Genomic DNA, 16,459 nt, shown 5'->3' with positions numbered 1-16,459 from the left:
GGAGAGCGAGAGAGAGCAGAGAGATAGAGTAGGGAGAGGAGAGAGATAGGAGAGAGAAGAGAAAGAGGGGAGAGAAGAAATGGAGAGGAAAGAGAGGAGAGACAGAGGAGATAGAGGTGAGAGAGAAGAGAGACATGAGAGGAAGAGAAGAGAGACAGGAGAGTGAGAGAAGAGAGACAGGAGAGTGAGAGAAGTGAAAGGAAAGAGGAGAGAGGATAGAGGAAGGAGAGAGAGGGGAGAAAGAGAGGGAGAGTGAGAGTGAGAGAGGAGAGAGAGGGGAGAGGATAGAGGATAGAGGGAGGAGAGAGAGCAGAGAGGGGAAGTGAGAGGAGAGCGAGATGAGATAGAGAGCGAGAGCAGAGAGGAGAGGGAGAGTAGATAGAGAGAGGAGAGAGAGAGGGGAAAAAGAGGAGAGAGAAGAGAAGGAGATAGGAGAGAGAAATAGGAGAGAGAGTTTTGAAGTTTAAAAAAAAAATTATTGGGTCTGGGAACCCACCTCACAATAATACTTCAAACAAAGAAAAACATGGTTGAACATCAATTAGAAGCACAACACCACATCCTCCTCCACAGGAACTCAACACAACACCACACCCTCCTCCACAGGAACTAAACACAACACCACACCCTCCTCCACAGTAACTAAACACAACACCACATCCTCCTCCACAGGAACTAAACACAACACCACATCCTCCTCCACAGTAACTAAACACAACACCACATCCTCCTCCACAGGAACTCAACACAACACCACACCCTCCTCCACAGGAACTCAACACAACACCACATCCTCCTCCACAGTAACTCAACACAACACCACATCCTCCTCCACAGTAACTCAACACAGCACCACATCCTCCTCCACAGTAACTCAACACAACACCACATCCTCCCCCACAGTAACTCAACACAACACCACATCCTCCCCCACAGTAACTCAACACAACACCACATCCTCCTCCACAGTTACTAAACACAACAGACTTTGAATACCCCATATATTCATAGCCCAATGTTGTTAACCAGTTTGTAACAAACTCACCCCTCAGCCTCGCTGCCAACATCCCCTCCAGCATTCCCACCATGTCCACAGACCCCTGTCCCCGAATACTGTTCTTTTGTGTCTTCCAAACTGCTAATTTAGCTGCCCCCTGACACAAGGTTAAGTAAGAGAACTACACCCCTTTAACTAAACCTGGACTTTGGCCCACATATAAACTGTTGGGAAGAGAAAGCATCTCCCAGAGCTGAAAACCAACTAGTGATCAGGTCCATCAATCCCCACCAACCTGAAACACTGTAAGAACAGATGTGCCAGAGTTTCAGACTCAGCACAGAATGGACACCCCTCCCCAACAGTAGGATCCAGGTGTAGCAGATGCAGAATGGACACCCCTCCCCAACAGTAGGATCCAGGTGTAGCAGATGCAGAATGGACACCCCTCCCCAACAGTAGGATCCAGGTGTAGCAGATGCAGAATGGACACCCCTCCCCAACAGGAGGGTCCAGGTGTAGCAGATGCAGAATGGACACCCCTCCCCAACAGTAGGGTCCAGGTGTAGCAGATGCAGAATGGACACCCCTCCCCAACAGTAGGATCCAGGTGTAGCAGATGCAGAATGGACACCCCTCCCCAACAGGAGGATCCAGGTGTAGCAGATGCAGAATGGACACCCCTCCCCAACAGTAGGATCCAGGTGTAGCAGATGCAGAATGGACACCCCTCCCCAACAGAAGGATCCAGGTGTAGGAGATGCAGAATGGACACCCCTGCCCAACAGGAGGATCCAGGTGTAGCAGATGCAGAATGGACACCCCTCCCCAACAGTAAGATCCAGGTGTATCAGATGCAGAATGGACACCCCTCCCCAACAGTAGGGTCCAGGTGTATCAGATGCAGAATGGACACCCCTCCCCAACAGTAGGATCCAGGTGTAGCAGATGCAGAATGGACACCCCTTCCCAACAGGAGGATTCAGGTGTAGCGGATGCAGAATGGACACCCCTCCCCAACAGGAGGATTCAGGTGTAGCAGATGCAGAATGGACACCCCTTCCCAACAGGAGGATTCAGGTGTAGCAGATGCAGAATGGACACCCCTCCCCAACAGTAGGATCCAGGTGTAGCAGATCCATAATGGGCACCCCCCCAACAGGAGGATCCAGGTGTAGCAGATGCAGAATGGACACCCCTCCCCAACAGGAGGATCCAGGTGTAGCAGATGCAGAATGGACACCCCTCCCCAACAGGAGGATTCAGGTGTAGCAGATGCAGAATGGACACCCCTCCCCAACAGAAGGATCCAGGTGTAGGAGATGCAGAATGGACACCCCTCCCCAACAGGAGAATCCAGGTGTAGCAGATGCAGAATGGACACCCCTCCCCAACAGTAGGGTCCAGGTGTATCAGATGCAGAATGGACACCCCTCCCCAACAGTAGGATCCAGGTGTAGCAGATGCAGAATGGACACCCCTCCCCAACAGTAGGGTCCAGGTGTATCAGATGCAGAATGGACACCCCTCCCCAACAGTAGGATCCAGGTGTAGCAGATGCAGAATGGACACCCCTCCCCAACAGGAGGATCCAGGTGTAGCAGATGCAGAATGGACACCCCTCCCCAACAGGAGGATTCAGGTGTAGCAGATGCAGAATGGACACCCCTCCCCAACAGTAGGATCCAGGTGTAGCAGATGCAGAATGGACACCCCTTCCCAACAGGAGGATTCAGGTGTAGCAGATGCAGAATGGACACCCCTCCCCAACAGAAGGATCCAGATGTAGCAGATGCAGAATGGACACCCCTCCCCAACAGGAGGATTCAGGTGTAGCAGATCCATATTGGGCACCCCCCAACAGGAGGATCCAGGTGTAGCAGATGCAGAATGGACACCCCTCCCCAACAGGAGGATCCAGGTGTAGCAGATGCAGAATGGACACCCCTCCCCAACAGGAGGATCCAGGTGTAGCAGATGCAGAATGGACACCCCTCCCCAACAGAAGGATCCAGGTGTAGGAGATGCAGAATGGACACCCCTCCCCAACAGGAGGATCCAGGTGTAGCAGATGCAGAATGGACACCCCTCCCCAACAGGAGGGTCCAGGTGTAGCAGATGCAGAATGGACACCCCTCCCCTGCAGTTGGATCCAGGTGTAGCAGATGCAGAATGGACATCCCTGCCCAACAGGAGGATCCAGGTGTAGGAGATGCAGAATGGACACCCCTCCCCAACAGTAGGATCCAGGTGTAGCAGATGCAGAATGGACACCCCTCCCCAACAGTAGGATCCAGGTGTAGCAGATGCAGAATGGACACCCCTCCCCAACAGTAGGGTCCAGGTGTATAAGATGCAGAATGGACACCCCTCCCCAACAGTAGGATCCAGGTGTAGCAGATGCAGAATGGACACCCCTCCCCAACAGTAGGATCCAGGTGTAGCAGATGCAGACTGGACACCCCTCCCCAACAGGAGGATCCAGGTGTAGCAGATGCAGAATGGTCACCCCTCCCCAACAGTAGGATCCAGGTGTAGCAGATGCAGAATGGACACCCCTCCCCAACAGGAGGGTCCAGGTGTAGCAGATGCAGAATGGACACCCCTCACCAACAGAAGGATCCAGGTGTAGCAGATGCAGAATGGACACCCCTCCCCAACAGGAGGATCCAGGTGTAGCAGATGCAGAATGGACACCCCACCCCAACAGGAGGATTCAGGTGTAGCAGATGCAGAATGGACACCCCTCCCCAACAGAAGGATCCAGGTGTAGGAGATGCAGAATGGACACCCCTCCCCAACAGGAGAATCCAGGTGTAGCAGATGCAGAATGGACACCCCTCCCCAACAGTAGGATCCAGGTGTCGCAGATGCAGAATGGACACCCCCTCCCCAACAGTAGGATCCAGGTGTAGCAGATGCAGAATGGACACCCCTCCCCAACAGGAGGATCCAGGTGTAGCAGATGCAGAATGGACACCCCTCCCCAACAGCAGGATCCAGGTGTAGCAGATGCAGAATGGACACCCCTCCCCAACAGTAGGATCCAGGTGTATCAGATGCAGAATGGACACCCCTCCCCAACAGGAGGATTCAGGTGTAGCAGATGCAGAATGGACACCCCTTCCCAACAGGAGGATTCAGGTGTAGCAGATGCAGAATGGACACCCCTCCCCAACAGAAGGATCCAGGTGTAGCAGATGCAGAATGGACACCCCTCCCCAACAGGAGGATTCAGGTGTAGCAGATCCATATTGGGCACCCCCCCCCCCCAACAGGAGGATCCAGGTGTAGCAGATGCAGAATGGACACCCCTCCCCAACAGAAGGATCCAGGTGTAGCAGATGCAGAATGGACACCCCTCCCCAACAGGAGGATCCAGGTGTAGCAGATGCAGAATGGACACCCCTCCCCAACAGAAGGATCCAGGTGTAGGAGATGCAGAATGGACACCCCTCCCCAACAGGAGAATCCAGGTGTAGCAGATGCAGAATGGACACCCCTCCCCAACAGGAGGATCCAGATGTAGCAGATGCAGAATGGACACCCCTCCCCAACAGGAGGATCCAGGTGTAGCAGATGCAGAATGGACACCCCTCCCCAACAGGAGGATTCAGGTGTAGCAGATGCAGAATGGACACCCCTCCCCAACAGGAGGATCCAGGTGTAGCAGATGCAGAATGGACACCCCTCCCCAACAGGAGGATCCAGGTGTAGCAGATGCAGAATGGACACCCCTCCCCAACAGGAGGATTCAGGTGTAGCAGATGCAGAATGGACACCCCTCCCCAACAGTAGGATCCAGGTGTAGCAGATGCAGAATGGACACCCCTCCCCAACAGTAGGATCCAGGTGTATCAGATGCAGAATGGTCACCCCTCCCCAACAGTAGGATCCAGGTGTAGCAGATGCAGAATGGACACCCCTCCCCAACAGTAGGGTCCAGGTGTATCAGATGCAGAATGGACACCCCTCCCCAACAGTAGGATCCAGGTGTAGCAGATGCAGAATGGACACCCCTCCCCAACAGGAGGATCCAGGTGTAGCAGATGCAGAATGGACACCCCTCCCCAACAGGAGGATCCAGGTGTAGCAGATGCAGAATGGACACCCCTCCCCAACAGTAGGGTCCTGGTGTATCAGATGCATAATGGACACCCCTCCCCAACAGGAGGATCCAGGTGTAGCAGATGCAGAATGGACACCCCTCCCCAACAGGAGGATCCAGGTGTAGCAGATGCAGAATGGACACCCCTCCCCAACAGGAGGATCCAGGTGTAGCAGATGCAGAATGGACACCCCTCCCCAACAGGAGGATCCAGGTGTAGCAGATGCAGAATGGACACCCCTCCCCAACAGGAGGATCCAGGTGTAGCAGATGCAGAATGGACACCACTCCCCAACAGTAGGGTCCAGGTGTAGCAGATGCAGAATGGACACCCCTCTCCAACAGGAGGATCCAGGTGTAGCAGATGCAGAATGGACACCCCTCCCCAACAGGAGGATCCAGGTGTAGCAGATGCAGAATGGACACCCCTCCCCAACAGTAGGGTCCAGGTGTAGCAGATGCAGAATGGACACCCCTCCCCCAACAGGAGGACCCAGGTGTAGCAGATGCAGAATGGACACCCCTCCCCAACAGGAGGATCCAGGTGTAGCAGATGCAGAATGGACACCCCTCCCCAACAGGAGGATCCAGGTGTAGCAGATGCAGAATGGACACCCCTCCCCAACAGGAGGATCCAGGTGTAGCAGATGCAGAATGGACACCCCTCCCCAACAGGAGGATCCAGATGTAGCAGATGCAGAATGGACACCCCTCCCCAACAGGAGGATCCAGGTGTAGCAGATGCAGAATGGACACCCCTCCCCAACAGGAGGATCCAGGTGTAACAGATGCAGAATGGACACCCCTCCCCAACAGGAGGAACCAGGTGTAGCAGATGCAGAATGGACACCCCTCCCCAACAGGAGGGTCCAGGTGTAGCAGATGCAGAATGGACACCCCTCCCCAACAGGAGGGTCCAGGTGTAGCAGATGCAGAATGGACACCCCTCCCCAACAGGAGGATCCAGGTGTATCAGATGCAGAATGGACACCCCTCTCCAACAGGAGGATCCAGGTGTAGCAGATGCAGAACGGACACCCCTCCCCAACAGGAGGATCCAGGTGTAGCAGATGCAGAATGGACACCCCTCCCCAACAGGAGGATCCAGGTGTAGCAGATGCAGAACGGACACCCCTCCCCAACAGGAGGGTCCAGGTGTAGCAGATGCAGAATGGACACCCCTCCCCAACAGGAGGATCCAGGTGTAGGAGATGCAGAATGGACACCCCTCCCCAACAGGAGGATCCAGATGTAGCAGATGCAGAATGGACATCCCTCCCCAACAGGAGGATCCAGGTGTAGCAGATGCAGAATGGACACCCCTCCCCAACAGGAGGATCCAGATGTACCAGATGCATATTGGTCGCTATGGCTCCATGTATTATCCTCCATTGGAGGTCACCTGTCCTCTTTTCAACAGCTTTTTGGGAAAACACCTTCACGAAAACACACACCCGCCCACCTCGTCGATTTGACCCCTTCCAGGGAAGAAGCCCTGGCCACTTTAAAAAATATTATGTTCATGGCCTTCATGCCCACCGCCTTGAACTGCCCCAGCTCCGTGGTATGGAAGGAAAGCAGCACGTCCTCCTTTAAAGAACAGGGGAACACATCATCCAGACCCTCCGTCCACCGATCAGAGTTAGAAGTATCAGTCACACACTGCCGATGAAGTACTGGCAAGGAATCACAGACCTCAGCAACGACCTTCCTCAGTAGGCGAGATGATCGGATCCCCGCTCTTTCTCCCAGCTCCTCCAGCGATCTGCTCCTGCTCCGCATCACAACGACCCAGCTTAGTACACCCCGCAGCTAACAGGCATGAACGTAGGCTGGCTGAACCCACAACAGGGGACTGGATGGCAGTGTTATAAAGAAGAGGCTCTTCAAAAAGCCACATATCTGGTGGTGTGCAGGCCTTACGGGACATGTTAAACTCTCCAAGCCTGCATAACAGACTCATGGAATGGAGTCAGGCCAGGCAAATCACCCCCCTCCAGTACTCAGTCCTCCTTTTCCTGTAGTACACAATCATCTCCTTTGTCTTGATCACATTGAGGGAGCGGTTGTTGTCCTGGCACCACACTGCCAGGTCTCTGACCTCCCTATAGGCTGTCTCGTCGTTGTCAGTGATCAGGCCTACCACTGTTGTGTATTCTGCGAACTTAATGATGGTGTTGGAGTCGTGCCTGGCCATGCAGTCGTCGGTGAACAGGGAGTACAGGAGGCTGTGTCGACCCAGCTAGAACCATCACAGTACAACAGTCCCTGGGCTGCTAGAACCATCACAGTACAACAGTCCCTGGGCTGCTAGAACCATCACAGTACAACAGTCCCTGGGCTGCTAGAACCGTCCCTGTACAACAGTCTCTGGGCTGCTAGAACCGTCCCTGTACAACAGTCTCTGGGCTGCTAGAACCGTCCCTGGACAACAATCTCTGGGCTGCTAGAACCGTCCCTGGACAACAGTCTCTGGGCTGCTAGAACCGTCCCTGGACAACCGTCTCTGGGCTGCTAGAACCGTCCCTGGACAACAGTCTCTGGGCTGCTAGAACCGTCCCTGGACAACAGTCTCTGGGCTGCTAGAACCGTCCCTGGACAACAGTCTCTGGGCTGCTAGAACCGTCCCTGGACAACAGTCTCTGGGCTGCTAGAACCGTCCCTGGACAACCGTCTCTGGGCTGCTAGAACCGTCCCTGGACAACCGTCTCTGGGCTGCTAGAACCGTCCCTGGACAACCGTCTCTGGGCTGCTAGAACCGTCCCTGGACAACAGTCTCTGGGCTGCTAGAACCGTCCCTGGACAACAGTCTCTGGGCTGCTAGAACCGTCCCTGGACAACCGTCTCTGGGCTGCTAGAACCGTCCCTGGACAACAGTCTCTGGGCTGCTAGAACCGTCCCTGTACAACAGTCTCTGGGCTGCTAGAACCGTCCCTGGACAGCCGTCTCTGGGCTGCTAGAACCGTCCCTGGACAACAGTCTCTGGGCTGCTAGAACCGTCCCTGGACAACAGTCTCTGGGCTGCTAGAACCGTCCCTGTACAACAGTCTCTGGGCTGCTAGAACCGTCCCTGTACAACCGTCTCTGGGCTGCTAGAGCCGTCCCTGGACAACAATCTCTGGGCTGCTAGAACCGTCCCTGTACAACAGTCTCTGGGCTGCTAGAACCGTCCCTGGACAACCGTCTCTGGGCTGCTAGAACCGTCCCTGGACAACAGTCTCTGGGCTGCTAGAACCGTCCCTGGACAACAGTCTCTGGGCTGCTAGAACCGTCCCTGGACAACAGTCTCTGGGCTGCTAGAACCGTCACTGTACAACAGTCTCTGGGCTGCTAGAACCGTCCCTGTACAACAGTCTCTGGGCTGCTAGAACCGTCCCTGTACAACAGTCTCTGGGCTGCTTGAAGCCTGAAAGCCATGATCCCAGAAGAAATGTCCACCAGGCCTCGCCCACCCTCGTGCAGTGGCAGGTCTACAGGGCTGCAGCCTTAATACAATGTTGTCCAGACCAGAAGGAATTGACAAGGGTCCTCTGAAGCTCTTGTATCAGGTGGCTGTAAAATCATTAGTCTGTGCCACAGGGTAGAGGCTGCTAGGTTATTGGCTACCAGCACCCTTCCCCTATGAGACTGTTGGGGTAGCACCCATTTAAACCTAGGCAATCTAGCACACACCTTGTCCACTACACCCACCCAATTATTATTTTTTAAAGACATGGGAGCCAAGAAAAAAAAAACATTGTCTTCATCCCATCTCTGCCCCACTGAAGTGCTGTCTGTGTGTTACTGTGAAAGACAAGGGGTTCCCTCCCTTATAGACCTGCTGGGATATAGGTGTGTGTGTGTGTGTGTGTGTGTGTGTGTGTGTGTGTGTGTGTGTGTGTGTGTGTGTGTGTGTGTGTGTGTGTACTGTGAAAGACAGGGGTCCCTCCCTTATAGACCTGTGTGTGTGTGTGTGTGTCTGTGTCTGTGTCTGTGTCTGTGTCTGTGTCTGTGTCTGTGTGTGTGTGTGTGTGTGTGTGTGTGTTACTGTGAAAGACAGGGGGTTCCCTCCCTTATAGACCTGCTGGGATATAGGTGTGTGTGTGTGTGTGTGTGTGCGCGTGTGTGTTTGTGTGTTACTGTGAAAGACAGGGGGTTCCCTCCCTTATAGACCTGCTGGGATAATGGTAAAGACCCAGTGGGGTAATAATTGTGTGTGTGTGTGTGTGTGTGTGTGTGTGTAGGCACCCTGCCGCGGCGGATGCGTAAGGAGTTGTTAACAGTGAAGCTTCGTAACCGGCCCAGTCAGCAGGAGCTGGAGGACAGAAACATCTTCCCTGTTCGCTCAGACCTGGAGAGACAGGAGACACGACAGCACATAGAGACCAAGCTGGCCAAGTGAGTCATCTATCTATCTATCTATCTATCTATCTATCTATCTATCTATCTATCTATCTATCTATCCTATCTACCTATCTACCTATCTACCTACCTGCCTGTCTGTATATTGCCAGGTATGGGCGTATATCAATGTTTGACTTGTTTTCTAATTCTTTGTGGATCTGTGTAATCTGAGGGAAATATGTCTCTCTAATATGGTCATACATTGGAAAGGAGGTTAGGAAGTGCAGCTCAGTTTCCACCTCATTTTGTGGGCAGTGTGCACATAGCCTGTATTCTCTTGAGAGCCAGGTCTGCCTACAGCGGCCTTTCTCAATAGCAAGGCTTCTGCTCACTGAGTCTGTACATAGTCTAATATTTTTTTTAATGTATGGTCGGTCTGTCACAGTGGCCAGGCATTCTGTTTAGGGCCAGATCCTTGGTTGATTCTGTCCAGTGTGTCAAATAATTATCTTTTTGCTTTCTCATAATTTGGTTGGGTCTAATTGTGTTGCTGTCCTGGGGCTTTGTGGGCGTTGTTTGTGTTTGTGAACAGAGCCCTAGAACCAGCTGGCCGAGGGCTCTCTTTTTTAGGTTCATCTCTCTGTAGGCGAGGGCTTTGTGGTGGAATGTGTGGGAATCCCTTTTAGGTGGTTGTAGAATTGAACAGCTCTTGTCTGGATGTAGATAACTAGCAGGGACAGTCTTAATTCTGCTCTGCTTGGGGTTTTGCCTTGTACACAAATTATATTTTTGTAGAATTCTGGAGAGTCTCAATTCAGTGTTTGTCAATTAATTTAGTGAATTCTTGGTTGGTGAGTGGACCCCAGACCTCACAACCATAGAGGGCAATGGGTTCAATAACTGATTGAAGTACTGACCAATGCTGACCACAACTGACCAATGCTGACCACAACTGACCACAACTGACCAATGCTGACCACAACTGACCAATGCTGACCACAACTGACCAATGCTGACCAATACTGAACTACTACAGCCTGCAGGTGTGTTCTGTCCAGGTCCAGAGTTGCGACAGCCCGTGGGTTCACAGAGTACTGTTTTAATTAAGAGAAACGTGAGGGAGATCAGCTGTTATATTTAGAGAAACGTGAGGGAGATCAGCTGTTATATTTAGAGAAACGTGAGGGAGATCAGCTGTTATATTTAGAGTAACGTGAGGGAGATCAGCTGTTATATTTAGAGTAACGTGAGGGAGATCAGCTGTTATATTTAGAGTAACGTGGGGGAGATCAGCTGTTAAATTTAGAGTAACGTGAGGGAGATCAGCTGTTATATTGAGAGTAACGTGAGGGAGATCAGCTGTTATATTTAGAGTAACGTGAGGGAGATCAGCTGTTATATTTAGAGTAACGTGAGGGAGATCAGCTGTTATATTTAGAGTAACGTGAGGGAGATCAGCTGTTATATTTAGAGTAACGTGAGGGAGATCAGCTGTGTGTGTGTGTGTGTGTGTGTGTGTGTGTGTGTGTGTGTATTTGTGTACTGTAGTGTTTGTATATTCTCTGTTTTCGGTTACAGGTAGAACCCTTTTTTGGCTTACAAACAACATCCTTTCTACAGAGGGATCTACACGCAACCCAGAAGGTTTCTACCTGGAACCAATAAGGGTTCTCCTATGGGGAGAGCCGAAGAACCCTTGAAGACCTATTTTTCTGTAGGAGTGTACAATCAAATATATCCTATCCTCTTATGACCAGGCCTCTGAACACGAAACATGTCATCAGACCAGACTGTCTGCTTGAGGTTTTCAGTTTGGTCATCAGGAATGTTGATTTCAGTCCAGTTCTCTTTTGTACAGTACACGCGTCCTTAATATAGCTTTGAACGGCGAGAGTACAACAGTATTTCATAACACCCGTCTGTACTGAATCCCAAATGCCTCTCTATTCCCTATACGAGCCCTACAAGGCTTTGTTAAAAGTAGTGCACTATATAGGAAATAGAGAGCCTTCTGGGATGCAGAACACTGTCATTTTTATGAAATACTGTTGTACTCTAGCTGTTAAAAGCTATTTTAAGGACGCGTGCACAAAGAGAACTGGACTGAAATCAATATGACTGAACTGGGCACATTATTACAGTTTTTCTCAGTCGCTATGGTGCATTTTTCACATCATCCCTAACATGTGCAAAATAAAAAGCGCATTTCTCAGAACAATTTGTACAAACTGCAAATACAATAGATATGTTTCTAAAGCTAGTCAGTCACTAAAAATCCTTTAGTACATCTCTCAAAAGTAAATATTCATGCCAATGATCATGTCAGTGTCATCAGAATGATAAGTCATTGAGTCATTGTTCACGAACGAGGTCATCAAAATGTTTAGGCATGTTGTCAATGTAGCTGTGTACTTTGACAGTATTACCTGATGTAAATTTAGGCTACAGTTTGGATGACAGCTACTGTATTGAAAATGCACAAGGCTGCATTTCTATGGCATATATCAATTTCAACAGTACTATTTACATATTACTGTATGTGGGTTATTGATTGAAAGAGACTGGACAACCCAAGGGGAACCAAGGAAAACAAACTAAATTAGAAAGAAACACAGGAAACCACCCCTAAGGCACAACTATGCCCGCAGCACTGTTGTGTTGTCTCTACACATCCAGACGTTCCTGTCTGTCGGCCCACATATTCTCATCCACATCACACCGGATATTTTCCCTTCCAATGCAACATGGTAAGAATATTTTGGAATGCCTTATCCATCCTCTGCAGGCGTCTACTGTGATGTCCTCACATGCTGCATCCATTGCAGCCAGCAGGGTCATCTGTGTGTGTGGCTGACGATCGTACACCTTCCACCTCCATGCTGAAAATAACTCCTCAATTGGGTTAAGGAATGGTGAATAAGGTGGGAGGAATTCTATGAGCATCCTCGGGTGGGTCACAAACCATTGCCTTATGATGTTTGATCGATGGAAACTCACATTATCACAAATGACCACGTACTTTGGCAAATCCTCTCTAAACAGACCCCTCTCATCATCAGGGATGAGAGCCCTGTAGAGAGTCTCTAAAAAGTTGAGTAGATGCTGGGTGTTGTATGGCCCTATAAGGGGGATATGGGTTAGGACACCATGCTCTGAAATAGCAGCACACATTTACATTTACATTTAAGTCATTTAGCAGACGCTCTTATCCAGAGCGACTTACAAATTGGTGCATTCACCTTATGACATCCAGTGGAACAGCCACTTTACAATAGTGCATCTAAATCTTTTAGGGGGGTGAGAAGGATTACTTATCCTATCCTAGGTATTCCTTAAAGAGGTGGGGTTTCAGGTGTCTCCGGAAGGTGGTGATTGACTCCGCTGTCCTGGCGTCGTGAGGGAGTTTGTTCCACCATTGGGGGGCCAGAGCAGCGAACAGTTTTGACTGGGCTGAGCGGGAACTGTACTTCCTCAGTGGTAGGGAGGCGAGCAGGCCAGAAGTGGATGAACGCAGTGCCCTTGTTTGGGTGTAGGGCCTGATCAGAGCCTGGAGGTACTGAGGTGCCGTTCCCCTCACAGCTCCGTAGGCAAGCACCATGGTCTTGTAGCGGATGCGAGCTTCAACTGGAAGCCAGTGGAGAGAGCGGGATGACGTGAGAGAACTTGGGAAGGTTGAACACCAGACGGGCTGCGGCGTTCTGGATGAGTTGTAGGGGTTTAATGGCACAGGCAGGGAGCCCAGCCAACAGCGAGTTGCAGTAATCCAGACGGGAGATGACAAGTGCCTGGATTAGGACCTGCGCCGCTTCCTGTGTGAGGCAGGGTCGTACTCTGCAGATGTTGTAGAGCATGAACCTACAGGAACGGGCCACCGCCTTGATGTTAGTTGAGAACGACAGGGTGTTGTCCAGGATCACGCCAAGGTTCTTAGCGCTCTGGGAGGAGGACACAATGGAGTTGTCAACCGTGATGGCGAGATCATGGAACGGGCAGTCCTTCCCCGGGAGGAAGAGCAGCTCCGTCTTGCCGAGGTTCAGCTTGAGGTGGTGATCCGTCATCCACACTGATGATATTTCCTCCCCGTTGGCCTGGCAAATCCACAGTAGCTCTGTGACCGATGATATTCTGACCCCGCCTTCTGCATTTGGTCGGGATGAAGCCAGCCTCATCCACGTATACAAAGTTGTGAGAGGGTTCACTTGATTCCAACTCCATTATACGCTATATCCCAGAACACACAGTTGAATTTGTTTTGGTAAGGAAGAGTGACATAAAATGTACATATATTGCATGTTCCTTCCACAGCAATGGAAATGTGTGCATTTAATGCTTACTGTACTATGTATCACTATAAAGTGTTGCTGTAAAGTAGTTACATAGATATATGTTTTACCTGTACATACTGGTACCGTAGCTCCTTAGCTCATGGTGCAAATAGCCTCCTCCTGTTGAGGTGTGAAAAGGCGTCCTCTGCCACCGGTTTGAGGTCATCTTGCAGTCCTATGTGGGGAAAAATGCAGTGACGCATCGCACACTCTCACATAGACAAAAACTATGCGAACACACATTTTACTGTAAAACGTACAGGTGGGTGCATGTAAGGTGCAGTATGTATCTGTATAGAGTATATTTCTGTATGCTGTGAAATACAAGTGGACTACTGTAATATGAAGCATTGTAGGAAGTATACAGTATACTGCTTATATACAGTAACAGTGCACTGTACATTGGTGGACATACCTGTTCTCTCTCCGAAGCGTTAGAACTATTGAGGACATGGTTGATCTCCCAATATTCAGCTGCACCCTTCGACCAGCCTCAGCCATTGTAAGGCCATGATTGACAACATGGTCTACAATAGTGGCCCTTATGTCATCAGATATGCACCTATGTCCTCTTCTGCCTCTTCCTCTGTTTTGCCTTCCACCACACATCCTTGCTCCTCTTCTTCCTCCTCTTGGCTGTTGACCCTGCTCGTTTCCTGGTCCATCCTTTATTGGAAAATTGCAACTCTGGGTTGTGGTCTGTCTATATATGCTTGCCAATTGATTCTTCATGAGATGCACCTTTGAGCAATTTAGACAACTGGTTGATTATTGGTTGAACTAACACTTTTACATTCCTTCATGAGTGAGGGTCAATTTCACCTGCACGATTCATCAATTCACGTTTTTGTACAAAAGGTCTAATAGAAATGTGTAAAACTATGCTTGACAGTTTATGACAAATAGTTCAACAATTTTGCATGTAATGGCTTATGCAAGGAACTAATGCCGAGATGTTTTGAGGGTTAAGACTATTCAACAGAGAACCATCTACTATATTTTGATCAGCATGACATGAGCAATTGATAATGTGGAAAGAAGCTGACACTTGTACATTATCAATTGCAATTTGTTCAAAAGGAATAAGAATTTGCTTTAATGATGTGCAGAAGTGACTAGATGATTTGGAATTTGTACAAGTAGTATCAAGAATTGCACTTTTGATCTAAGAAATGCACCAAAGCGACTGAGAAAAACTGTAAGTAGACAGATGAACAGGCAAGTATAGGCCTAAATGATTGGTCAGAACATAGTGTCAGAACATTGTCCATCTGTCTGTCGGATGTTTTCAGACCGTTACATTCATTCAAAACTAAACAGTTGTTACTGACAAATAATAGCCATGCTATTAGGGTCAATTCAAATTGAATTCAAATTGAAGTCTGAATTTCTATTGCTCAGTGTTAGGGTCAATTCAAATTGAATTCAAATTGAAGTCTGCATTTCTATTGTTCAGTGTTAGGGTCAATTCAAATTGAAGTCTGAATTTCTATTGTCCAGTGTTAGGGTCAATTCAAATTGAAGTCTGAATTTCTACTGTCCAGTGTTAGGGTCAATTCAAATTGAAGTCTGCATTTCTACTGTCCAGTGCCTGAAGAGAGGCTCCAGTCTTCAGAATGTAGTGTGTCGACTCACTCTGTCCACAGCGGGTGAAAAAAAACATGTTTCGGTGATTCAACTTCCTTGTGAGATAAAGGACATTTCACCAAGACAGATATTATTTTTTTTTATGTGCGGTGTAGGTTTCTCGTAACAACTTTTGAAGACTTTACATTTATGTGTGTCTCCGTCTTCAAAGTTGTTTCCGATTGGTCGAATAATTATTTGAACACTCAACCACCTCCGTTGGTTGGTCGTTCAGAGAGAGGGGTTTGGACATTGGTAAGTTGTTGCCATTGATGATCAGCTCCTTTTATCTTTTCCACATTGATGTGGAGGGCCACTTGACCGGCACCATTCTAGAAGGTTGTTGGTCTGTTTCTAAATAGCTGTCCCCATCTGTAGTAGCATCTTTAATAAAGAGCCCTACCAGAGCCTGATATTAGCTAGCTAACGTTGATCCTGGTTGGTTAGTTACCTGCAGTTTCATGCAGGGTAGTGACATTATGAGTTGGTATTATGTTTCAGTGTTTAGCTAGCCAGCTAGCCACATTTCTAAACAAAAGGCTCCACTATGCAAGTTACCATTTCAATAGAATGTTCATGATGTCACTGCGACAACTGTCGATAGACGAAGCTGGTAAATTCGCTCTGGCTATCTACTCCGATTTCAGAGCACTCTCATTTGAGTGTGCCAGAGCGCTCTGGATAACATAACAACAGCCTAACCAGCTCTACTAGGGTCAGTAAAATGGTCAGAGTGAGCTGTTCTCTCATTTGTGTCTGGAAGTAGCTAGCAAACTAGCCAACGTTAGCCGGTTAGCTTGGGTGCTTGACTGCTGTTGTGTACGAACGACCGGAGCGCACTCTGGCATTCCAGATTAAATGTACGAACACACCTGTAGTATAAACCAACCTTTAGTCTTGAAATCTTTGGTTGTTTAGTACATGGCCTCACATGTGAATCCTTAAAGAGATGGGTGGGGCTAAGGCTTGAGAGGGTGTGAACAATGCTGAATGGGTGGGGCTAAGGCTTGAGAGGGTGTGAACGTTGCAGAATGGGTGGGGCTAAGGCTTAAGAGGTTGTGAATGATGCTGAATGGGTGT

The 16,459-nt window shown here is 49.6% G+C and overlaps 1 protein-coding gene across 5 annotated transcripts in view; it reads left to right on the top strand.

The window, feature by feature from the left end:
- Window positions 1-16,459, top strand: part of LOC118379552 (phosphatase and actin regulator 3-like) — a 117,726-nt gene that overhangs the window by 74,545 nt on the left and 26,722 nt on the right. For all 5 annotated transcript variants that reach the window (XM_052474477.1, XM_052474476.1, XM_052474475.1 and 2 more), the window contains one exon: window positions 9,329-9,482. In XM_052474477.1, coding sequence (XP_052330437.1) covers window positions 9,329-9,482 — 154 coding nt within the window. The remainder of the gene's footprint in view (window positions 1-9,328; window positions 9,483-16,459) is intronic.

Source organism: Oncorhynchus keta, chromosome 21, assembly GCF_023373465.1.
Source record: "Oncorhynchus keta strain PuntledgeMale-10-30-2019 chromosome 21, Oket_V2, whole genome shotgun sequence".
Lineage (NCBI taxonomy): Eukaryota > Metazoa > Chordata > Actinopteri > Salmoniformes > Salmonidae > Oncorhynchus > Oncorhynchus keta.
The sequence above is the reverse complement of the archived record's forward strand: the minus strand, read 5'-3'. Positions and strand labels throughout refer to the sequence as shown.